Source organism: Odocoileus virginianus, chromosome 9 (assembly GCF_023699985.2).
Source record: "Odocoileus virginianus isolate 20LAN1187 ecotype Illinois chromosome 9, Ovbor_1.2, whole genome shotgun sequence".
In the NCBI taxonomy this organism is placed as follows: domain Eukaryota; kingdom Metazoa; phylum Chordata; class Mammalia; order Artiodactyla; family Cervidae; genus Odocoileus; species Odocoileus virginianus.
Genome location: NC_069682.1, coordinates 35,333,891 through 35,359,783, shown reverse-complemented (window position 1 = coordinate 35,359,783; position 25,893 = coordinate 35,333,891). Strand labels below are relative to the sequence as shown.

The 25,893-nt window shown below is 47.3% G+C and overlaps 2 protein-coding genes and 1 long non-coding RNA gene across 12 annotated transcripts in view; 1 reads left to right on the top strand and 2 right to left on the bottom strand.

Moving 5' to 3' along the window:
- Positions 1–1,396, top strand: part of DZANK1 (double zinc ribbon and ankyrin repeat domains 1) — a 48,666-nt gene extending 47,270 nt beyond the window's left edge. For all 5 annotated transcript variants that reach the window (XM_020878740.2, XM_020878730.2, XM_020878762.2 and 2 more), the window contains one exon: positions 337–1,396. In XM_020878740.2, coding sequence (XP_020734399.2) covers positions 337–460 — 124 coding nt within the window. In that variant the 3' untranslated portion in view covers positions 461–1,396. The remainder of the gene's footprint in view (positions 1–336) is intronic.
- LOC139036634 (uncharacterized) lies at positions 928–7,012 on the bottom strand. The gene is made up of 2 exons (XR_011489455.1): positions 6,629–7,012; positions 928–1,493 (listed from the first exon to the last, which is right to left on the bottom strand). It is a non-coding gene; the product is annotated as an uncharacterized lncRNA (long non-coding RNA).
- A 3,459-nt stretch (positions 7,013–10,471) lies between these two features.
- On the bottom strand, positions 10,472–25,667 carry ZNF133 (zinc finger protein 133). Of its 6 annotated transcripts, none has more exons than XM_070472201.1 (5): positions 25,254–25,667; positions 23,943–24,142; positions 16,908–17,034; positions 16,413–16,508; positions 10,472–12,356 (listed from the first exon to the last, which is right to left on the bottom strand). In XM_070472201.1, exons 3-5 carry the CDS (start codon positions 17,026–17,028, stop codon positions 10,669–10,671), a joined length of 1,905 nt encoding a protein of 634 aa, XP_070328302.1. In that variant the 5' UTR covers positions 17,029–17,034; positions 23,943–24,142; positions 25,254–25,667; the 3' UTR covers positions 10,472–10,668. The 6 variants fall into 6 exon arrangements, with proteins under 6 accessions (XP_070328302.1, XP_020734465.2, XP_070328301.1 ...); XM_020878806.2 differs by having other exon boundaries at positions 23,943–24,124; XM_070472200.1 differs by lacking the exon at positions 25,254–25,667 and adding an exon at positions 24,939–25,239 and having other exon boundaries at positions 23,943–24,124.
- Between the last annotated feature and the right edge of the window lie 226 nt (positions 25,668–25,893).

The window sequence follows — 25,893 nt, the reverse complement described above, 5'->3', positions numbered from 1 at the left end:
AAAGAGCTGACCCAGTGAATGGGGGCCACCATCCCACCATGGCTCCCAAGGCACTAAGAGCTTTTCAAAGCACAATGAAAATGCTGCCCCCCTTAAATCCACCTGGTTGTGGGTTGTGGAGGCTATGGGAACCCTCTGTTGGGACTGGCATTGGATGTGTGAGATCACAGAGCCCGTCAGAAGGGCTCAGGGTAGAGCTACCTTTGAGGGCTGGGTCATGGTGGCCTCTCATGGGAAGTTTGGGACGGGGGCCCAGGAGCCCCAGCAGCAGGGAGGAGTCAGGCCCTGAGGCTCAGGGACCGGAATCCGTCAGCTCACCCCCATTTTCCTTCACAGATGCAACGCCAGCATCCAGAAGAAGAACACGAGAGGCCAGACGGCGTATGACCTGGCCCTGGAAACTGGGGACGAGCCCGTCACCTCGCTCTTTGCTGCTAAGCTTGGCCTGGATGAACGCTAAGCCCAAGGGCCCCACAGGCATCATTCAGAGAAGTCACCCAGCTCCAGCTGTGCTGTGTTCACTTCCTTCCAAATGCATATTAGAGATTTGGAAATCGAGCTTGAGAGCCACTCATAAGATTTTAAAAAATTATGTGACAGTGTAAGCCACCCATGCCCACACACTCCCTGAGTATTTCCCCAAACGCCCTGGATCCTGATGAACGTAGTGTACACTAGTGGTGTGTTGCTGCTTGTCTTCGGATTTGCTCTTGAATCTTAATTTATTTCTCAGTAGACAGTAATTGCATACTGTTGTTGTTCAGTCTTTAAGTCATGTCCAACTCTTTGTGACCCAGTGGACTGTAGCATGCCAGGTTCCTCCGTCCTTCACTCTCTCCTGGAGTTTACTCAAATTCACGTCCCTTGAGTCGGTGATGCTATCTCCCCACCTCATCCTCTGCCACCCCCTTCTCCTTTTGCCTTCAATCTTTCCCAGTCTTTTCCAATAATTGCATATGGTTCTAAGCAAAGAAGTGTAAAATCTCATGTAGTGAAGAGTCTCCCTCCCATCCCTGCCCCACGACCACTCACGTTCCTCCTCAGACCACCAGTGACCTCCGTGTCAGTTGTGTTTCCAGAAGTAGCGTAGGATTATATAAGCAAGTGTATGTCGTATGTGTATGTGTATGTGTTTGTGTAGAGTACACGTAAACGTAAGTGAAAGTAACACACCTATATTCTGTCCCCTCTTCTAAGACAAATAGTGGGAAACCACATACTGCTCTGCATGTTATTTGCTTAATATATCTAGTAAATTGGTTCCAAATTAGTGCATAAAGATTGAGCTTATTAGAATCTTTCCCTATGAAGCTGAACTCATCAATATTCGTATTGTTATGGCTTGTTCTCTGGTTGACAGGTAAGCTTCAAATAAACCAGTTAGAGGAATGTGGAACTTTGATTCATTCTTTTTTTTCAGATCATCATCTCAGTCTTCATGCTAACATGCTGATGTTGCCATCACGGAGTCTCAAAATTGTTTCTGTTAACCTCTGAAAATGGGATATTCGTTAACTTAGAATAATTAATTCATGACCATAAGTGATAGACCCTGTTGGGGTGGCTGCTGGCATCGCCGCCTGCACTTCCTTTCCCGGGGTGGATGCCTGTCCTCAGGAGGACGGGTGCAGGGTCAGACAGGAGCCCTGGTGGGGTTGTGGGCTTGGACGGCGGCAACCTGGCTCCCAGGTCAGAGGCCCAGTGGCCACATAAAGGGGACAGGGGACAGGGGAGTCAAGTGAACCCCCGACCTGTCTCCCTTCCCCTCACATCTTTCAGGAGAGCCGGAGCCCCTCACAGGGAAGCCTTTTTGGGGCAGGGCCTTCTAGAGACGGGTACTGAGACACTTTGGGGCAGAAGAGGGTGGGTGTTCACTGGGGACCAACCCCTGTGAGAGGAGGAGGCAGGGTGGGGCAGGGGGCGCCATTGGTGGCCATGCACACACACCCACCTACCCACACCCCCACCCAATCGCCCCCGGCTGCCTCCTCCCGGGCTGCTCTAGTGGCCTCCCCACAAGGCAGGCGGCCGACGGCTTCCCCTCAAGGAAAGGTCCCAGAGGGTGAAGCCAGGTCAACAGTTGATTTATCACCTGTCCCAGGAGCACCCACCACCATTCCCATGGCTCCCATTGTGCTCAGCTCCCCAGGGTGTGAGAGGCAGGACCATCAAGGGAGGTGGGAGGTTGGTTCAGGATGGGAGACACATGTACACCCATGGCTGGTCCATGTCAGTGTATGGCAAAAACCACTATTATTTACACTATTATAAAGTAATTAGCCTCCAATTAAAATAAATTAATTTTTAAAAAAAGAGGTAAGGGAAAAAAAGAGGTAAGGACCTTGAGGGGCCATGTTGGGAGTAAGTACACAGAATGAATCCAGGTGAGTCAGTGAGAGGTTGTCTAAAGAAGGAGGCTTTGACCTCAGTCAGCAAGCTCCAAAAAACACTTTCCTTCCTTTTCCACCATGGTTGCCTAAAACGGACGGTTACTGTGTAGATTAATATAAAAAGCACATGTCAGCAAAGTATTCAGAGTTAGCTGTTAGCTCTTTCCCTGGCTATTTTCTTAGCTATTTTAAGCGGACATTTATACAACAGATCCAGATTTGGCTCCTCATGTTGAAGAAATTAAATTTACTACCCGCTCATCCCCCAGTGCTCTCAGGCCTTGGACAACTACCTTGTCATGGGACAGGGGACCCCAGGCTTCTTTCTAAGCTCTACCACCTCCCCGCCCCCTACAGCCTCCTAGGTGCACCCACCTGTCCCTGCTCCTGCCGTGATGACATCACATGTGTGGATGGGGTGGGGGGCTGGACAACCAGGTGGAGGAGGGGAGCACTCACACCCCCCTGCCTGGCTCCTGAGCTGGGACCCCTTATCCCACCCTCAGACGGCCGACACTACCCGTGCTCCTGGTTCTCTGGCCTCTGCACTCAAACTGGAACCAGGTGACCAGCTTCCCTGAGTCTCAGCTGCGGACATCAGGAGGTGAGGATTCTCAGCCTTCACGAGGAGCACCAGCCAGTTCCTGTAATAGATCTCTCCCTATTATAGTGTACGTCTATCCCATTGGCTGTTTCTCTGGAGCACTCTTGAATCATGCACTGCTTTAGTCTACTATCCTTTTTTCTTTGATATTAAGCCCTGTTTTCACTCTTTTTCTTTTTCAAATGGGGATAAAACATGCCAGGGACCAGGCAAGACAGGCTGGTCCGAGGTGATGCCGAGTCCAGTGAGTTTGGGAATACCAAGGGGTGTCGCTCCTGAGATTGGATTATGTTATGTGGCAGAGGTGACAAGAGCCTGTGATGTCATTTTAAAATAACAATTAATTGATTTAATCAAAAGGGAGGTTGTCCCAGGTGGGCCTGACCTAATCAGTGGAGCCCTTTAAAACAGTGTTTCAAGGTCAGAGACCCAAAACAGCTGAGTCTCTTGTGGTTTTGAAGACTCAAACTGCAGGTGGTGGGGCTGATGGTGGCCTCCTGGAGTGGAAGGCCTCACCGTTGGGAACTGAACTTGGCCAGTGACCCGGCTTTCTGTCAATAAGCACTTGGTTCCAGATCTGAAAGGTGAGGCCCATGACTCCGAGCACAGAGCCTAAGGCCCAGCACATGCATTTGCCCACAAGCCAAAGAGGGCAGGGGCTGTAGGGGGGCCTGTCTCTCCTTGGGCCCTCCCACCCAACGGGCCTGGAAATGCAGGTTCCTCCTGCCTGAAGGTTGCCAGCGGCCCAGGAGGGCCGGTGTCTCCTCCCTGCAGCCTCTCCGGCCACCCCCAGCTGCAGGGAGACCCTAGGAGTCCCCACCTCTGTCGGGGTGTCCTCAGCCTGCAGTCCTGTGACCAGGGTGGCCGCACTTGCTGCTCTGTGCAGACACCGGAGCTCGGTCTCTGTCCCCTGGGGGAGCTGAGGACCAGTCCTTGAATCTGCTCTTTTCACTGTCTTTCCCCTTTTCTGGGGCCTTTGACTTCAGTGCTGATGGGCTTCCAAGTCACTTTGCTTGGCTGTCACAGTTGGCCAGGGCCACCCCAGTACATACCCGTGGGCCCCCCACTGTCCCTGTGTCCAGGTCACCCACACCCACCGGCTGGCATGATGCCTGCCCTGGGGTCCCAACCCTGCTGCCCAACTCCTGGCCCTGCCCTTGCTCAGGCCTGCCCCCACCCCCAACCCTGGTCCCTCTGCCTCCTTCCTCCCACCTCGCCTGTGTCCTGCCCATCACAGGGACCCACAATTGTCCTTGTGAGAAACCCAAACGCCCTTCCTGAGTTGCCCGGGTCTCCTGGACCAGCGGCCTTGGCCATCACCGCAGCCTCTTCTCTGGTTCTGCTCTGAGATCCTACCCGGGCCCCAGAACGTTACCTGACTCCTCAGCTCCGGGCTGGGAGGGCCTGGTTCCCTCCTACCCCAGCCCCTCTGCCTCTCCCTCTACAGAGATGGCCTGTCCAGCCAGTTCTCCCCAGGCACATGTCCGTCTCCCCAGAAACCAAACATCTGCAGGCATGGGATTCTGGTACCTCTTTCCAGTCCCTGGCATGGGGCAGTGACTCCATGGGCAATCAGTCAAATCGACCTCACCTGCCAGCACTAATCAAGGTTGTTTTAAGATTGGCACGTCCTCCAAGCGGCTCAGAGCCTAGACAAGATGTTGGCCTGAGCTGTTTTCCAGGGACTTGGAGTCAGCCGCATCTGTCTGAGCTCAGCCGGCTAAGCTGGGTGGGTGCCAGCATCCCTGGGGTGACCTAAGGGAAGTGGGAGCCTGAAGCCTGGTTCCACCTGTGCAAAATGAGGCTTGTGACACCTTTCCCCGGTCACCGCTCCCTGCGCTTCAGGCCACCCTGCTGCCTGACTGGTTATCCTGTAAATACTCAAGTCCCTTGCCTTTGTGGAGGCACCATCTCCCTGCTCGGTGGCTCTGCAAATAAACCCTCTCTGCTGCAGACTCTTCTTTGGTTTCCTGCAAGTCTAGCAAGATGAACATGGTGGGATAGGTTCTCAGCAAAGAGCTGTTCAGAAAATTCACTGTATCTTTTGAGTTCTGGGAAAAGAATCTTGTAGACAAACTGCAGGCTTTGCAGCAGGGGGTATCCTGGCTGTGGAGTTTGAAAAACACATTTGTTGTTGTTTTTTAATCAGATAGTTCTGATATAAGGTTGTAAAGAAAAATAAAAGTATGTGTGTCAGTAGACTAGAAAATATTTGGATATCAAATCTCATAATCTGAAAAACTTCAGAACATTTTATATTTCAAGTAATATCCTGGTTATGTGGGTTTATAGGTTGTTATAAAACAGGTAACTGTGTTTTATCTCTCTAGACACATTTACAACCAAGGTTCATATTTAGGCTTCATCAAATTTTGACAGACTGAAGTGAAGAAAAATTAAAAGTCGCTCAGTCGTGTCCAACTCTTTGGGAACCCAGGGACTATGACAGTCCATGGGATTCTCTAGACTAGAATACTGGAGTGGGTAGTCTTTCCCTTCTCCAGGGGATCTTCCCAACCCAGGGATGGAACCCAGGTCTCCCACATTGAGGGCAGATTCTTTACCAGCTGAGCCACAAGGGAAGCCCAAGAATACTGGAGTGGGTAGCCTATCTCTTCTCCAGTGGATCTTCCTGACCCAGGAATCAAACCAGGGTCTCCTACATTGCAGGCAGATTCTTTACCAACTGAGCTATCAGGGAAGCCGATTTACTAATTCTCTTACTGGAGATGATTTATTATAGCAAACCATTACATGCTTATTGTAAGAAACTAAAACAGTGCAGAAATCTCAAGTGAAGGAGGGATAGTTGTACCATCCAGAGAGTTTTCTAGATGTCTCTGTGGATAGACACATTTTACATAAATATCTTTGTTCACTGATAATGTTGAAATCTATTTCCTTGTTTAAAAAAAATAATTGTCTTAATTGCTAAGTCATGTCCAGCTCTTTGGCAGCCCCATGGACTGTGGCCCACCAAGCTCCTCTATCCGTGGGGATTCTCCAGGCAAGAATACTGGAGTGAGTTACCATTTCCTACTCTAGAAGATCTTCCAGAACCAGGGATTGAACCTGCATTGGCAGGTGGATTCCATACCACTGAGTCACCAGGACACCTCCCTGCCCTAAGACCAACATCCTGATTTTTTACTCCAGGTACCAAGAAATCTGTTCCCTCTTGGGGAAATATCCCTCGCTTCTCCTACTCTCTCCTTCAAATTTCTTAAAATCAGGATCAGCTTTTACCGGGAAAGTCAAATTATCCAATCAAAAGGCATTGAGGGAGCATTTAGTGTGTGCCCACCCTATGGGGCAGAAAACTTCAGAATATTTCAGACATAAAGAGTGACCCGGTGTGTGAGGACCTGCCGTGATGTTTAGAGAGAGGATGCTGGATGCAGAGAATTTAAGGCTCCCACGTGTCAGCAGGCTTGTCCCCTACCCAGTGGCTCGGGAGGTGCCCGGGGAAGGTCCCCAATTAAAACTGCAGCCAGGTCCAGTCATCTGTGTCCAGTCTTCCTGTCAGCCTCTCGGTGCTACAAAAGGCTTTAACCCTCTCCCTTCATTTGAATCCCATGACATGTCCTCTCTCTGGTAGGATGTGGGCAAGGGTGCATCCAGCCTTGAGACTTACCTGGTTGCCGAGACTTGACACAGGCTGACATTTCCTACTCCAGCCACTTCCCGTGTTTCCTACTCATCACAATTCAAAGTTCTGCATGCTGGCCTCACACTTGGTGGAAGTGCAGCATTTACACAGAGCTTGTCTGTACCTTCGTGCCCTCCTGACGACCTGGTCAGACGTCCAACCTCATGTTCCCACATCTCATCTTCCAGGGAATGAAAAAAACAGCATCTCAGAATCTGACTGTTTTGCTGTTTTATTGTTCTTATCGTTTCATTTACACACCCCACTCCCAAATGATCGCAAGTCTTCCCAGGTGGCTCACTGCTAAGGAATCCACCTGCTAGCAGGAGATGTGCATCCGACCCCTGGGTCTGGGAAGATCCCCTGGAGAAGGAAATGGCAACTCACTCCAGTATCCTTGTCTGGAGAATCCCATGGACAGAGGAGCCTGGAGAGCTACAGTCCATGGGTTGCAAAGAGTCAGACATGACTGAGCACATATGCCTGTGGCTGCAACTGTGTACAAGCAAGGGTAAAAGAAGGCCTAATTAATGATGACAATGGTAGGGCAACTACAACACTTGTCTAACTATGGATTTTCAGTGATAAGCTTACCTATATATTCTTTATTCTTTTTTGTTGGTGGTGGTGAGTTGTTTATTTTTGCCACACCTTGAGGCTTGTAGGATCTTAGTTCCCAGACCAGCGACTGAACCCAGGCCCCCGCAGTGGAAGTGCACAGTCCTAACCACTGGACTGCCAGGGAATCCTCATTATTCTTTAACAAATAACTCCAGATGTGATTTATTAACCAATAGGCCATGAGAAATTGCTGCTGAATTGGAGTTTAGATAGATTCCGAATTTGTTGCAATTTTCTCAGGGAATACAGCTGAAAGAGTTTTTGTTTTAGAGAATCTGAAGCAGAGACATAGGTGATTAATTCTCTTCTTGGGTACAGAAGCAGCAGGCAGTATTTATACTGACTCAAATACAGACAGCTTCATCACTGTTTTTACAACATCTAGATTCAAATCACGAGGAATAAAGAATGCCATTAGTCAGGACCTCAGACTGAGTCAGTTGGCAAGTTTCTCTCTTTAAAAGAACACAGAATCTGCCTGCAAGGCAAGAGAATTTCCTGTGATGCAGATGTGGGTTTGATTCCCCGGCCAGGAAGATCTAGAGTAGGAAATGGCAACCCACTCCAGTGTTCTTGCCTAGGAAACACCATAAACAGAGGAGCCTGGTGGGCTACAGTCCATGGGATCATAAGAGTCGGACACAACTTAGTGATTAAACCACCATCACAATGTGAAGGGAATGTCTGAAAAGGCTCCTTCAACTCCATTAGACAACATGAAAATTTAGCAACTAAGACCTATTAGTTGATTTAGATTAGATGATTCATCCCTTGGTTCCCACACCACATTCTCGGGGTGGTGGGCAGCAGGGTGCATTTTTTCAGAATGGAAACCGCCATTGTTTACTCAGCAATCTGAGCCCTGGTAAGAATCTCTGCACTTAGATGCACAAAGGAGAGTGGAGATATGATTTAAAAGAAAAAAAAAGAGCTACAGATGCAGCTGGAAGCATATGGTAGCCTTCGGGTTTGAGATAAAATAGCACAAGTAGAAACATGTGCTAGCTTTGAAATATATTTAATGGTTGACTTAGAACAGGCCAGGCGTCTTACCTTTTCTCTCCTACCATCTACATCCAAACTTGAGTAATAGTTATTGTCAGGCTGTTTTTTGGTTTTTTTTTTTAAACCCTTTCACCAAGTTTCTCCCATGGTTTAAATGCCTCAGTATTTTATTTTTTCCCTTTCCTTTATAATTCCAATTCTAGATTTCTCAAGCTGGTTTTTGAAGCCCTCCAGGATTTGACCTGACCATTATTAACAATTTATCTTACTTCCCTAATACACCCCCTAAAGTCCAGGCACAGGAGTCTCTCTCTGGAATCTATAGCTGTTGTTTTCATACCTAAAAATTCTCCCTCTGATTTTTCCCGGGTTCAGCTTTCTCTCCTCTGACTTTCCAGGTCCCTGTCATCATGCCCTGATCCTACCAGCAGTTCCCCACCTTTGATGAGAACATCCCTGGCTACACCTCTCCTCTGTGCAGCAGGCCCTCTGGCTGACCGGAGCACTGTGAGACAGGGGCACAGACATGGCCTTTCACTGTGGACTGTCCTGGTATTCCGTAAGGACTGAGTTGTTGTTCTTTATAATACTGTATGCAGCTCGAGAACAGGGATCAGAACACTACATTTTGCTTTCTTTTTTCTCCCAAGAAAAACTCTCCCCAAACTGACATTATAGAGCCGGGCATTCAGTCTGGCTGGCCAGCAGGGTGACTACACCTACTTCTGAAGTGTTTGCTTCCATACTTAACAGATTAATAAATAGACATTCAGAGGATTTAGCAATCCCAAACAATCAGCTCTGATCTAAAAATAGAGCAAAGCCTCTGATTTCTCAGAACCGTTTCTCTCTTTCATTCGAGTTGCTTCCAAGTATGACAAAGAATTTGCTTTGAAACACTTAAATTTTTTTTAACAATTGAAATGCTGTCACTGCCAGTTTAGGGTTTTACTGAGTGTGTGCTGTGCTTTCTCTTATGTCGGCAATTTTAGGCCCCAGATATTTCTGTGGCACCAGGTTTGGCCCCAGGTTTTTATTTTTCCACCCATGACAGGATTTGGGTGGGTAAGATTTAAAATTTTTAATTGAGGTAAGATTCAGGTAATATAAAGTTTACCATTTTTGACCATTTTTAAAGTATACAGTTCAATGGTTTTTAACATTTCCAGTGTTCTGCAGCCATCATTACCATTGAGTTCCAGAACATTTTTATTACCCCCAAAGGCAGTCCTTTTTTGTTAATGGGGAACAGTCATTCTCATTTCCTCTTCTCTTAGTCTCTGGCAGCCACTATCGTGCCTTCTGTCTCTTTGCTTCGATTTATCCTGGATATTTCATATAAATGGAATGTGTTTGCTTTTTTCCCCCCTTTATTCTATTAACATGATGTATTGATTTTTTTTTTTTCCTATGTTGAGCCAGGAAACCACTCAGTCACAGTGTGAAAATCCTTTTCATATGCTGCTGTATTTGGTTGCTAATCCTGTGTCGAGGGTTTCTCCCTCTATATCCATAAGGGTTAGGGGTCTGTAGTTTCCTTGTGTTGTCTTTGTCAGGTTTGGCTAATAGGGTAATACTGGCCTCACAGCATGATTTAGAAGAGTCTCTTTTGGTTAAGATTGTGAGAATGGGTGTTAATCCTTTAAATGCTATAAGTCGCTGATAAGGCCATCTGATTTTGGGCATTTTTGGAAGGTTTTTGATTACTAATTCAATCTCCTTATTCATGTTGGTCTGTTCAGATTTCCTACTTATACATGATTAAGTGTTTAGATGTTTATTTCTTCTAGGTTAACCAGCTGACACACAATTATTCGTGGTGTGTTTACCCTAACTCTGATTTGATTCAGCAAAGGCAGAAGTGCAGACGTCTGAGAGCAAGGAGAAGGCAAGCCAGTAGGGGGCTGCCCCAGGAGCTGGAGGAGAGTGGGGAGGGGGCTGCAGGTGAGTGAGTGGCTTATGGGAGGTCCTGTTTCCTGGAAGACCCCCTCCCTCCCCCGAATTCCCTGAACACAGTTCCGGGATCCTCTCCCTCTACAAAGTACCAGACTGTCCAAGAATCACAGACTCACTCAGTTCTTATGTCGTCCAAAGGACTGAATTACTGCAGAACCATGGCCTCAGAAGCTCGAGATTTCTGTACCACCCCTGACTTCCTACCTTTATAGGTGGGTGAATGAGAGACACAGTTGAGGCCACAGATTTGTAAAGAAGCAGAGTTTTATTGGAACAAAAGGCCCCAAACATGACAACTGGGGTAGAGGAAGTAAACTTGAGTTCAAATGTCTTTTTGACCGCTTAGGGAATGTGTTTCAAGAAGAGTGTAAAATGTTTTGATTTAGTCTGCGCTCTTGGAGCGGGTGAGGGGGTCAGGAGGATGCTCTGGAGGGGCCTCGGGGTCAGATTGAAATGGTGGTCTGTGGTGGGCACACATTCCTCCTGTGTCTGCTGAGGTGGCACTTCTGGCTGAAGCCTTGCCCGCACGCACTGCACACATGCGGCGTCCTCCCCTGGTGTGTCATCTGGTGGAGGATGAGGTGTGACTTGTGGGGAAAGCCTTGGCCGCACTCCGTGCACAGACAGGAGTTCTCTTCCGCGTGTGACCACTTGTGCATGAGCAGCGCGGACTTGTTGCCGAAGCCCCTCCCGCACCGCCGGCAGTTGTATGGCTGCTCCCTTGTGTGTGTGCGGCGGTGCCGAATGAGGCCCGACTGGTGGCGGAAGCCCCGCCCACACTCTCTGCACACGTATGGCTTCTCCCCGGAATGCGTCCTCTGGTGTGCCACGAGGTTCGACTTCTGGCTGAAGCCTCGCCCGCACTCCGCACACACCAGGGGCTTCTCCCCCGAGTGCGTCCTCTGGTGTCGGATGAGGTTGGACTGCTGGCTGAAGATGCGCCCGCAGTCCTTGCACACGATGGGTTTGTGCCCGGAGTGCGTGTTCTGGTGCCTGTTGAGATGGGACTTGAGACTGAAGCCCCGCCCACACACCCCACACACGTAAGGCTTCTCCCCGGTGTGTGTGCGCCTGTGCGAGATGAGGGTTGAATTCTGGCTGAATCTGTGACCGCACACTCCACACACGTAAGGCTTCTCCTTCGAGTGTGTCCTCTGGTGGTTGACGAGCGTGGACCTCTGCCGGAAGCAGCGCCCACACTCTTTGCAGGCATACGGCTTCTCCCCTGAGTGTGTCCTCTGGTGCGAGATGAGGTTCGACCTGTCGCTGAAGCCCAGCCCGCAGTCGCTGCACACGATGGTCTTCTCCTCCAGGTGTGTCCTCCGGTGCCTGACGACGGCTGATTTCTGGCTGAAGCCTTTCCCGCACTCCTGGCACACGTAGGGCTTCTCCCCAGAGTGTGTCCTCTGGTGGATGATGAGGTTCGACTTCTGGCTGAAGCCTCGCCCGCATTCACCACACATGTACGGCTTCTCGCCCGAGTGTGTCCTCTCGTGTATGATGAGCGTCGACTTCCGGTTAAAGCCCCGCCCACACTCCCCACACACGAGAGGCTTCTCCCCTGAGTGCGCCTTCTGGTGTCTGGCCAGGCTCTTCTTTAGACTGAAGCCCTTCCCACACACCCCGCACACGTAGGGCTTCTCCCCGGAGTGGATCCTCTGGTGACTGAGCAGGTTTGTCATCTTGCTGAAGCCCAGTCCACACTCTCCACAGTTAACAGTTCCAAACCCCAGGACTTCGATCCTCTTCAACAGCGTGTCTGTTTCCTCAGGGGTCCCCAACTGTGCCGGGCCGGGCTCTATCTCCATACCTGGGACCCCACCCCCGGAGATGGCTGGCTGCCTCTGGGTTGGCCTGGGGAATGCTCCTATAGTACTTTCCTCTGTCTTTCCAAACAAAGGCGGGGCACCTTCTCTCTCCTGCCCTTCCACTTCCTCGATCCAGGCACTACCACCAGTGGCCTGCTGCTGCTGGTCCTCCAGGCACAGGTCTCCTGGCTGGACGGGATCTTGGGCATACAGGCACGTGAAGATCCAGGGTGGGGGACTACACAGCACCTGCTGCATGTGAAATTTCTGACTGCAGAGATCCGGAGGGCAGAAAGGACAGAGGTGGAGTTCCGGCTTCGGTTCTGTGGCAGAGAGAAGAGTCTGAGTCAGAACTGAGACATGGAGCCGCCAAAGTGGTTCTGCCTCGTCTGATGGTTCCCTGTTCTTCAAAATGTTTACATCTTCAGGGCCACCCAGTAAGACTTCCTGCAGAGGACCTCCTAATGCACAACCACCCAGTGATACAAACAGGGTCCAAAGAGATTGTCTGTGACCGAGAGAGCTCTAACCACAGGACCCACGTGGAAATGTCTTTGTCTTTCCCTGTCTCCCTGGCAGGATGGGGTGGAAGAAGAGAGCTGTCCCTGAGCCTGGAAGACCCTGGTGTAGGAGGTGTAGGAGGCAGCACAGCGGAGTGGCTAAAGATACCACATGTGAGACACCTGAACCTGGAGGGTCCTGACTCACTGACAAATACTTATCAGAGGACTACTCTGAACCAGAATTCCCACAAGGCAGGGCTTCCCTGGTGGCTCAGACAGTGAAGAATCTGCCTGCCAATGCAGGATACCCAGGTTTGACCCCTGGGTCGGGAAGAGCCCCTGGAGGAAGACATGGCAACCCACTCTAGCATTCTTGTCTGGAGAATTTCCATGGACAGAGAAACCTGGCAGGCTATAGTCCATAGGGTCACAAAAGAGTTGGACACGACTGAGTGACTAACACTTTCTTTCACTTGTTCACTTTCAGGAGGCTTTCAGCAGTGGACAACACACACACAGTCTAGGCCCCCCAATGACTGGTGTCCCGGATCAGTTTGAGTCTTGTTAATTTCCATAATTAACCTAAATAAAAATGGCACCAGGAATCAAGTTTTCTTTACTAAGTTTTCTTCTTATAGTACCTCTTGTGAGGAGATGTCAACACTGAACACCTTGCTTCAGCACCACTGGTTCTACTCAGCTGACGGGAATGCAGGATCACAGTCTGAGGAACCAGGTCCAGACCTCACTGCATCTGCCTGAACACTTGCCTTCACCGCTGAACTGAACTTTTGAAAACCAACTGTGTATACATCTACCTTTTAGAATTGTTCCATCAGTATAGAATGCTACTATATTTGGAGACAGGGCCTTTAAAGAGGTAACTAAGGTTAAAAGAGGTCATAAGGCTCTAATCAATATGTCTGGTGACCTCCCTGTAGGAGGAAAACCAGGATGTGCAGCCTCAGAAAGGCCGGGTGAGGACAGAGTAAGGACGTGGCCCTTCAAAGTCCAGCAGGGAGGCCTCCTGTGTAAACTGCCAACACCTCCGCCAGCCAAGAACTGCGAGCCTCCAGAAACACAGTAAAACCTTTTGCTTCTGCCATGAACTCTGGTGCTGTGTTTCAGCAGCTTGAGCTAAGAGAGATGCTTCTTCTACCCTGAGCTCTTCTCTAAGTGCCTCTATACCTGCCCTACAGTCTGCCCCTAAGTAAGTCCCATGAAATCCATCAGCTGTTCCAGTAAATGTGTAAGGGCCAAAGTCCCTATTCAAAGATAACAGTTGGTTTGGCAGAAAATGCAATAGCAGCTACATGACACCCCAAATCACATTAAATACCATACGAAAACTCTCTAAAAAACAAAGAGCCACAACAAAGCAGGTGCTAAGACTAATAAGAAATAATAGGATCGATATGTACACACCACTATATTTAAAATGGATAACTGACAAGGACCTACTGTACAGCACAGGGAACACTGCTCATGTTATGTGAACACTGCTCATGTAACAGCCTGGATAGAAGGAGAGTTTGGGGGAGAATGGATATATGTATATGTGTGGCTCGGTCCCTTCACTGTCCACCTGAAACTATCACAACATTGTTAATCAGCTATACTTCAATATAAAATTTAAAGTTTTTTTAGGGAAAAAAAGGAAAGTTTAAGGAATATAATGTGGAACAAAAGAATTTTAACGTTAAAAACTTCACTAATGAATGAGATAAAACTGTCATGAACCTTTACATGCCTAACAGTACACTGAAGTGAAATATATAGCAAAAACTTAGAAATAAATGGAGGATTTGATATAAATTACAATGACATTGGTGAGAAATCTGCTAAGTAATCTGCTATGACTCTTAGCAGACAAAAAACAAGGATATAAACAACTTGAAAAATATAAATGATTTCTATTATATATGCTATTTCCCTTGATTCTAAGACAAAATTAACTAAGCTTTCAAATTTTATAAAACTGAGAAACAGAAAATCTCTTACAGAAAAAAGAAAACATATACTTCTATTATTAAATTGTCAACAGTATTTTAAAAGCTAAAAAGCACACAATTCCCTACAGTTATCTATACCTCTATCATTTAAAAAGAATGTCGAATCCATGGCTGATTCATGTCAATGTATGGCAAAAACCACTACAATATTGTAAAGTAATTAGCCTCCAAGTAATAAAAATAAATGGAAAAAAAAAAAAAATAAAAGAAGGTCCAAGCACAAAAAAAATAAAAACAAAAAGAATGCCGAGTCAAAAAACTTCCCAGAAACCCGACTCTTTCCAATTCTATACCCACCAAGCTAACCACTGATCATGGTCAATAATAATGCAGATGTCTATGTTCACCTACACATGTTGATAGTCTTTCACACAAACCCAACTATGTAATAAACACTGTTTTTCAATTTTTCACTTAAAAATGTATCTTCTAAGTATCTGGTTTTCTGTTAAAGAAGGTAAAAGAAAATCTGCTCTTCATTAATGAACAATTAGGAAGCATCATCACAAAAATGGAAAGTTATAAAAAAAATACAGACAGGCTCAGTAAACAGTGGGACAATGTAAAAAGGACTAATACACATATAACTATCATTCCAAAAAGAAGGAAAGAGAAGGGAACAAAAGAATCATGAAACAATAATATCCAAAAATCTCCCCAGTTTGGCTCTAGCCATAAATTTATAGATTCAAAAATCTGAGCATACGCTATGACAGGAAAAATGCAAAGAAAAGCAGCTCACTTCCTTAGTGACATCACAGTCAAACAGCTGCACACCAAACATACAGAAAACTCGGAAAGCAGCCAGAGGTTTAAAAAGTAACAAAAAAAGCAATAACTGTGGAAATGATAGCTGATTTCTTATCAGAGACAATGGGAGGCCTGAACAGGGGAACAGTATCTTTAAAGTGGTGAAAAAAAAGCCAATCTAAAATTCTATATCCAGGGAAAATATCCTTCAAGAATAAAGGTGAAATAAAGACACGTTCAGAAAAACAAAATGTAAATGAACACACTTCCTGCCCACCCCCCCCCCCCCCAAGAAATGCAAGATCACAGAAACACTATCAGGTGGAAACACACATCCTCAGGAAAATAAGGCAAAGCACAGAAAATAATAAATTATCTGGATAATTAAAAATAAAAGAATGTTTTTTATTTTGATTAAAAATACATGTGTGTGTTTAAAACAAAAATTTTAACATGGTATTATGGAGTTTAGGGAGTCTGAGGTGCAGTACAAATGACAACTATAGACTAAAGCACACTGGGGAAAGGCTGTAACTGCAAGCATGTGACTGTACTGCCCTGACATTTTAGGTAATGTGGATTCCAGAACAAGTAGGAAAGGAGAAGTGAAGGCCGTGACTGTGATCCCTCTGAGCAGGAGTCAGCAAACTTCTTAAATGGCCAAATAGTAACCAGTTTAGGCTTTGAGGGCTAAGCGGCAAAATGAGGGATTATATATGTAATTGCATAACCATTTAGAAAATCTCACCCTCCTGGACGAAATCCATTCTGACAATATTTTTAGAATTCAATTTCCTAATCGGCTGTTTACAGACTGCCTTCCTTCCACGGGGCCTGCCTTTTTTCTTCAGCTCCCTTAGTTTTACTTCCATGTTCTTGCTTCATCTTTTAAAATATAATAACAAGAGTCACCAGACTATGTATGTGGGAGAGAACTAAGTGAGGCAGAGACGGCAAACCCTGTGAAAGAAGGAGACGACACACCAGGAAGCTCGAGTGTGGCTGCAGGTCTGGAAGGAGGCCATGAGGGCAGTGCACACGGTGAGCAGCCAGGGGGCCAGCAGAAAGACGTCCCCGCCCCCAGCCCTCTGAACCACCCAGTGTCCCCACTCACCCACGCAGCTGACCGGCGAGCATTTTCTCTCTTCTCTCCAGGTCTCCTTCCCTTGCTCCAGCTGGGTGATGAGTTTTGGTTTAGAAAACGGAATGCCTGCTCAGAGGAAAAGAGAACAGGATGGTCGCAGGTTATCCTACACTCAGAGCCACACCAGGGTGCGATTTCTAAAGGTGGTGGGGAAGATCTGAGAGTGGTGAGCTCCCCGCCAGGGAAGGGAAGCCAGGATGGGAGTTCACTGACCCAACTTCATGCTGTGAGAGAACACCTCCCTCGTTTACAAGAAGATATTGACTAGGAACAGATGCCATGCTTACCAGAGAGCCTGCAGGAAAAGGCTAGAAATGCGGGGTATCACACACATATATACACACCTGTACACATTTATAGAGTGTCCCTGCTTTTGAGTCCAACCCAAAAGTAAGGCCAGAAAGCAAGAGGGCTGCTCCAAGTTGCCAGCAGCCAGGACCCGGGTCCTGAGAGATGCAGGCTTACCCAGTGAGACCAGGTTGCTGTAGTTCTCCAGCATCACCTCCCGGTACAGGGACCTCTGAGCAGGGCTCAGCAGCACCCACTCATCCTGGGTGAAATCCACAGCCACATCTCTGAATGCCATGTGTGCCTGTAACACAAAACAGCCCTGCTCACCCGGGAGCCAGACCTGCCCAGGCCTCAGGGTAAGGGGCAAGGGGGAGGCTGCCCGGGGGAGGCAGGGGAGAGATCTAGATCCTGCCTTTGACCCTGGTGCTCTGTATTCCAAGATTTTTAAAGCCCTGTCACCATTTGGGCAGTGGCACTTGTCAACATGTTCAAGGTCCTGGGTGGGTTGATTTGGCAAATACATGCAAAAATAGGAGCCTGTAACTTTTAGGAATTTTAACTCTATGCTGAGGGAGAGCGCAGACAACATAAAAATTAAACAACAGTAAAGCAACAGACTTTTGAGTTTTAAGAATTTAAAAGAATAGTCTGAATCATGGTATTAGTGTTGAAGCATCTGAATGACTGAGGTTCACACAATTCAGTTATGGCAAAGACCAAACACAACTCAGTCCCTTCCTCAATCCCACAGCCCCTCCATGCCTGAGAGGCACTGACCAGCAGGGAATAGTGAAAAGCACGAACTTGAACCCTACTGCCCTGATTTGGAGCCCATCCCAGCCATCAACTAGCATTTCTGCTTTTTCAACTGCGGGTAACAGTCCACTAAATGTCCTGTCCCACACTGTAGTGCTCAGGGTGGACATCCCTGCCCAACTTTACTGCCTTTATTGCAACACTGTTTCAAAGTGGAAAGCACCCTGGAACAGACATCCATATCCAGAGAGGTTTTCACAAGAGGCCCAGGAACTTGGTCTTGAAGGAAGCACAGGAGTCCAGGGAAGAGAAATGTGCCAGGTGTTCCCGATGAGGTGCATGGGGAGCAGAGAAGAGGACACCTGAGCCAAGGGGGAGAGGAAGCCTGAATCCTGGGGCGGAGGACCACTTGGGAGGAATAAAAGGCACTGAGTGATAGAAATGCAGAACAGGCTGAGTGTAGCAGCAGCTTGTGGGATTTAAATGATTATAAAATATACATATGCATTTTACTATTTTTACCATTTGAAGTGTACATTTCAGTACATTAAGCATGCTCGCACTCAATGTGGTACAACCATCACCACTATCCATCTCCAGAACTGGTTCATCATCTCATGTTGAAACTGTGACCATTAACCATAATTCCCTTTCTCACAAACCCTGGTAACCAACCATCATTTTACTTTCTGTCTCCATACATTTGGCTATTCTAGGTATCACAAATATGTGAAATCATACGGTGTCTGTCCTTTTGTGTCTGGCTTATTTCATTCAGCGTAATGTCTTCAAGTATCAGCCATATACTCCAAAGAAGACGTACAGATGGCCAAGAGACACATGAAGAGAGGCTCAGCATTGCTAATTGATAGAGAAATGCAAATAAACAGTACAACTCACACCAGTCAGAATGGCCATCCTCAAAAAGTCCACAAACTATAAATACGGGAGAGGATGTAGAGAAAAGGGACCCCTCCCACACTGTTGGTGGGAATGTAAAATTGGTAACAGACCTTCTAGAGAACAGTATGGAGGTTCTTTAAAAAAATAAAAATAGAACTATCACATGATCGAGCAGTCCCATTCCTGGGCACATACCCAGAGAAAATCATAATTCGAAAAGATACATGCACCCAGTGTTCACTGTAGCACTATCTTTTATGGCCAAGACATGGAAGCAACCTAAACGTCCAACAACAGAGAAATGGAATAAATGGATAAAGAAGATGTGGTACAGGCCTTCCCTGGCGACTCAGTGGTAAAGAACCCACCTGTGAATACAGCAGATGTGAGTTCCAGTGGTAAAGAATCCTGTGAATACAGGAGACATGAGTTCGATCCCTGATCTGGGAAGATCCCACATGCCTTGGAGCGACTAAACTCGTGTGCCACAACTACTGAACCTGTGCTCTAGAGCCCGTGCTCTGCAACAAGAGAAGCCACCTCAATGAGAAGCCCGTGCACTACCACTAAACAGTAGCCCCCACCTGCTGCAACCAGAGAAAAGCCCAAGCAGCAATGAAGACCCAGCACAGCTATGAACAAATAAAATTTTTTTTAAAATGTAGTACATCTTTGTAGAATGGACTGTTACTCAGCCATAAAAAGAATGAAATAATGTCATTTTCAGCAACATGGATGGACCTAGAGATTATCATACTAAGTAAAGTAAGTCAAACAAAGACAAATATATCACTCATACATGGAATCTAAGTTTTTAAAATGATATAAATGAACTTATTTATAAAACAGAAACAGACTCACACACTTAAAAACAAAATGTACAGTTACCAAAGGGGAAATGTGTGTGTGTGGTGGGGAGAGGAATAAATTAGGAGTTTGGGATTAACATACACACACTACAATATATAATATATAAAGTATATAGACAGATAACCAACTAGACCCTACTATATAGGACAGTGAACCCTCCTCAATACTCTGTAATAACCTATATGAGAAAAGAATCTGAAAAAGAATGAACATATGTATATGTACTGAATTAACTTTTCTGTACACCTGAAATTAACACAACATTGTAAATCAACTGTACTACAGTAAAAATTGGGGAAAAAAGATGACCTGAGTCAAAGTATGAAGGGCCTACAAAGTACCAGGGAGAAGATGACACACAGCCAACAACTTCAAGGTACCTATCTACTGGAAAAACTGTCAGGCTCTGAAGAATAAGAAAACTCCTAAGTGACACAAGACAAAAAATATACCAGACTTCCATGAGACTTCAAAATCATCATTCAACCCATTTGCACTGCAGGTGGGAATGTACAGTGGTGCAAGCACTATGGAAAACAGCACAGCAGTTCCTCAAAAATTTAAAACTACACATTATCATATGATCTACCAATTCCACTTCTGGGTATTTCCCCAAAAGAATTGGAAGCAGGGACTTGAATAGGTATTTGTACACTTGTGTGAGCAGCATTATTCACAACAGCCAAAATGTAGACATGATCCAAGTGCCTGTTAATAGACAAATGGATAAACAAAGAGTGGAGGTGTGTGTGTGTGTATGTATATATATGATGGAATATTATTAAGCCTTAGAAAAGAAATTCTGACACAAGCTACAACATGGATGAACATTAAAGACACTATGCTAAGTGAAACAAAGCAGACACAAAAGGACAAATATATAATTCCACTTATATGAGGTACCTAGAGTAATCCATATAGACAAAGTAGAATGATGGTTGACAAGAGCTAGGAGGAAGGGGAAATTGAGTTATTGTTTAATGGGGATAGAGTTTCATTCTGAAAAGTTCTGGAAATGGAGAGTGCGAATGGTTGCACAACAATATGAATGTACATAATGATACTGAACTATATACTTAAAACAGTTAAGATGGTAAGTCTTATGTTATATATATTGTATCACTTTAAATGCATGGCAAAAAGAATATCATTCAAAGCAATAAGAAAATATTTCGGGGACTTCCCTGGTGGTCAGGCGGCTAAGACTTCGCACTCCCAATGCAGGGGGCCTGGGTTCGATCCCTGGACAGAGAACTAGACCCCACATGCCACAACTAAAACCCAGCAGGGCCAAATAAATAAATAAACAAACAAATATTAAAAAAAAAAAAATTCACCAAGACAAAGTGCCCAGAAATGTAAGACTGGTTGAATACGAGGAAATTCATTACTGTAATATACTGTATTAACGAACTGGACCAAGGAGAAAAAACATGATTGCATTGATACATGCTAAAGTATTCTTTAACAGAACACATCCAACATCCAATTCACTGTAAGACTGATGAATCCATAGAAGTTTTCACTTTGAATTTTAGACTTAAGAAGTTGCAAAAATATCAGTTCCCATGTAACCTTAATCCAGTTTTCTCTAATGTTAACAACTGAGAAAACTATACTACAATGATCAAAACCAGATTAACATTGATAATTATTACTATTATCTAAACTACAGCTCATAACCACATTTCAACAGGTTTTTCTACGAATGTCCTCCTTCTTCTGGTCCAGGATTCAACTGAGGTTTTCACACTGCATTTAGCTGTCATATATCTTTAATCTCCTCCAATCTGTGACAGTTCCTTCTTTTCATGAACAACATTTTTGAAGAACAGCCCTAAATTGTGATTTATCAGATTTAAGAAAAAAATGATTAGAATAACCCTAGTTCACTTTTGGCTAGACTGTCTCAGAAGTCACATGTCCTTTTCATACCCCTTGATAGGAGTTCAAGATATTGGTATGTTTCACTACCAATGATGTGAACTTGATCTTGATCACTTGGTTAAGGCAGTGTCTGCTGGGTTTCTTCATTATAAAGTCACTCATTTTGCCTTTATATTTAATATACATCTTGGGAGAGATACTTTGAGGTTATACAAATATCCTGTTCCTCTTCAACCTTTTACCAAATAATTTTAGCATAATCTTGTGGGACCTGTCTGCAACCATTATTACTGTGTTGTTGACCAAATAACAATGTTCTATCTCCTTTCCTTTGAAATTCATTAGCTGGAATTCTGTAAGCAAGAGTTGTCCCTTCTCTTTTTTTTTTAATTACTTAATTTATTTTTGGCTGTGCTGGGTCTTCGTTGCTGCATGCAGGCTTTCTCCAGTTGTGGCAAGCAGGGACAACTCTTCGTTGCAGTGTACGGGCTTCTCACTGCCGTGGCTTCAGTGGTCGTGGAGCACAGGCTCAGTTGCTCCATGGCATGTGGAATCTTCCCAGACCAGGGATTGAACCAATAACCCCTTCACTGGCAGACAGATTCTTATGCATTGTATCACCAGGGAAGTCCAAGAGTCCTTCTTATTTATTTCAGTGTGGATTCATAGCTTATCCTAGGGGTTATATTAGAATATTATCACTATTTTGCTGCTCAAATTATTTCTTCAAACACTGGGAGCTCCTTCAGGCTGACCTCATCCTTGCTTTCACCCACAAATGTGAGACAAGTGATGTGGTGTCAGTCACAGGCTTAAGTCTGTATGCTCTCGGGGGGCCCAAGGCACCAGCTTAAGATAATCAGCTCCCTTGCTAGACGGGCCAAGCAGAAGCAGAGGCCGGATACCATGTGGAGAGGGTGCAGGGCCTAGCAGACACCACCGGTGTCTTCACCGTGCATCACCCGCTTAGTCTAACCCGGTGCCAGGAACTGAATCAATTGGCTCAAGGGAAGCAAATGAGGCACCCCACCTTCTAAGAACCACCTCCTGGTCCAGTGGGATGGTCGGACAGTTATGACACCGCCTAAGCCCTGGAGTCCTGAGTCCCAGCGTCCTTTCATCAACGGGGAGGCAGGGAACACTGCCAGGGATGTGCAGGGTGCTCTGCAGGGGGAGAGCATCCCAGCTCATCACTGGAGTTGACACTGAAAGAGATGCTCGGGTAAACACAAGCAGACAACAGAATATGCTTCGATGAAGCAGTAAAGCAGGGTCTGACTTTACAGAGCCTGGGGAATTGGGGAGGAGACTGAGGAGGAGACTTGGAGAAGTTGGAGGCATTAAAAGTAATTCTAACAATTACTTAGCCTTTATGTGCCAGGCACTGTAACTGCATTTAGCAATGCAGTTATGTTGGTTATCTCCTCCAACACCCCAGGAGGGGGACACCGTTCTGATGATTCCCATCTGGCAGATGAGGAAAAGAAGGCTCAGAGAGGTGAAGTAACAAGCTCAGGGCCACACAGCTAGACATGGTAAAACTGAAATTTGAACCCAAGCATCCTGACTTTGGAATTGGGACAGAAGCAAACAATTAGGAAGGTCTCTTTCAAGCAGGCTGAGTGGCAAGTTCAGTATGTGGACCTCAGGTGCCCAATTCAAGAGGCAGGTGGGGAGAGGGACAAGAAGGTGGAGAAGAGACAGAGTGAGGGCGGAGCAGGAGTGGAGACCAGAAGGAGAGCGGTCCAGGGCACAGCGCAGGTGCTGCTGAGAGAACGAGGCAGGTGAGCCTGGAAAGAACAAAGAGGCCCAGCTGCGGGTGTTCACTGAGGTCTGCAAGGTCAGAAATGGGGGGAGGGCCAGAGACAGGGACACTGGCCCCTGGAATTCCTCCCCGGCCACACACCTCTCCTCTCCTGTCTCTGAACAGAGCTGCTCTGACTGAAACAACTATTAATTCTCTTGAGTGTAGTGTCATCACTACACTGTGATTATTTTACAGGAAGCTCTAGTGTTAGAGCTGCCTGCTGAGGTGACTGCAGTGAGATGACAGGACGGGAACAGAGGCAGTGAGGGCCTCGCTGTTTGGAACCAGAACAGAAGGCGGAGGCCTTCACAACAGACAAGCCTGAGAGTGCACAGGCCTGAACAAACCACAAGGATGGAGAGGTGGTCAAGAAGGACACAGGGAATGAGATGGATGAAACTGGAGCTGATTACACAGAGTGAAGTAAGCCAGAAAGATAAAGACCATTACAGTATACTAACACATATATATGGAATTTAGAAAGATGGTAATGATTACCCTATATGCAAAACAGAAAAAGAGACACAGATGTACAGAACAGACTTTTGGACTCTGTGGGAGAAGGCGGGGGTGGGATGTTTCGAGAGAACAGCATTGAAACATGTATATTATCTATGGTGAAACAGATCACCAGCCCAGGTTGGCTGCATGAGACAAGTGCTCGGGCCTGGTGCACTGGGAAGACCCAGAGGGATCGGGTAGAGAGGGAGGTGGGAGGGGGGATCGGGGTGGGGAATACATGTAAATCCATGGCTGATTCATGTCAATGTATGACAAAAACCACTACAATATTGTAAAGTAATTAGCCTCCATCTAATAAAAATAAATGAAAAAAAAAAAAGAAGGACACAGGGTCTGAACAAGAGTCCCTGTGACAGCAGCCACCCCTACCACAGACCATGTCCCCTGGGGAAACCAGCTGGGCTCTGATCCCCAGGTGGGGCGTGCTGGGCACAAGATGTCAAGGCTGAGTGAAGGAAACCCACCTGTGGTTCAGCACACGGAAGGCGAGCAGTCCCCACGTGAGTACGGGCTATCAGGAGCCCTCCCCTCGCCCACCAGTCTTCCTCTCTGGGCAGCACAGAGCAGAAAGGTTCGGGAGAGTCACTGGAAACTCACGCCCTGGCAGGGTAGGCTTTCCTCTTCCTTAAAGGCATCAGGAATGGACCTGTCACAGAAGAAAAGGCTGCGGGCAGCTCGCTGAGAACACAGCCTGCCCCGATAACACTGCCGACACCAGGCCTGAGCTGACCCACCCTCACCTCTGACCTTCCTAAGCAAAGTTCGTACTCACTGGGCACTTAGGACTGTACACATCAGAGATGGTTCCAGGCACAGAACCGTCTTATTTCACTCTAGTCTCACAATCCAGTGGAGTACGATTTATTATCTTCATTTTACAGATGAGCAAACTGTGAAGCACAGTGAAGTCAGTCTCTTATCTAAGGTGACACGGTTACAAAGTCACAGAGTCTGGATGAAAGCTGGCAGCCGAGGCTAGGCTCTTCAAGTAGAGCAGGGACAGTGAACCTCTGCGGGTTGTAAGGCTTCTCAGCATGTCATTTTGAGATCAATCAAGACTGCTCCTGAAGTGACAAGGGTTAAATCTGGATGGTGGGTCTCTAGAGTTCTATTTATTTCTGTTTAAAATCTCTCCCTAATAGAACTTTAAAACGTAACTCAAAATCCAAAAGTCGGGCCACACCGGAGCCATGCACATCTGTGACTGCTGTGGTCAATGCAGGTTTCCAGAACCTTTGAGAAACTTGCCCAGTGGACCTCAGACAACCTCTTCCTCCAAGGCCTGAATCCAGGGGCGACCGGCCAAAAACACACCCAAGATCGCTGCCAAAGTGGCCCGTTCCACCCCCAGCCCATCCCGGGCACATGCTGCCCACGGCAAACCACCCACCAAAACTCCTGGCGGCGGGCTGGCCCTCATCCCAGCACCTGGGAAACATCAGGGCCCCATGCCAACTTACTCAACCCTCTGGCCCCCAAGGACTTGGGGGTAAGAGGGGACCCCCCCATCATCATCGCTGTTTCGGCCAAGGCCTAACGTGTCCTCACCCACAGGAGCCCCGGGACGTGGCTGGATTCCGGCATCCGCCACCACTGGGCATCGCGGCTGAGCTTCGCCCACGTCCATCGGAGATGCAAGCTCACATCCCAAATATGACATCCGGGAGGGCACGGCCTGAACCGCGACAGCGCGTCCCGCCGCCGCCTCCTCTCCCCGGCACCCGCACAGTCCCCAGCCTCAGGCCCAGCCAACAGCCCAGACTTTCAGGACCTACCTTTCCGCGCAGGGAAGGGCACGGCTGCGGCTTAGAGCCCCACGGGCGCCACACTCACCAGCGAGGAACAAGGGGTCACTGCAGCCACCAGCTGGGCCAGGACGCCAGGACTACACTACCCAGAATCCTCGGCCCAGCGCCGGGACTACACCTCCCAGGATGGTCGGCGCGCCCAGAGGCCTTTCAGGGAACGGTTTCTCGGTAACTTGCCCACGGGAGAATGGCTGCTGTGGCGCCTAGATTTCCACCCTCGTCCCCTTTTACAGAGGACCCCGGGTGAAACGTCTCTCCTTCCCGTGACCCCTTCGCTAACGCCTCCGCCTTAAAGACTACACCCCCCAGTGACCCTAGCAGTGACTCCTGCCTCCGGTGCCGGGCCCACCCCTCGGCTGGCGGAAGTGATGTGCCCGGGTAATCTCCGTTTAGTTTCTGGGGTGCGCTGCGGAGGGGACAACGGTTTCCGGGCCACGCTTGCTTACTGGGAAAGCGAGGCTGCGTCGCGGCGGGTGGGGAGGGGTCCGTGAGCCACGCAGGCGTGATGTCGATCAGCTCCTTTTAATTCACTTAAACCCACGGTGGGGACTGAGACTGGGAAGGCGAGGCATCTTCCCGCGATCTTACTGTCAAAGGAGGCAGCCCC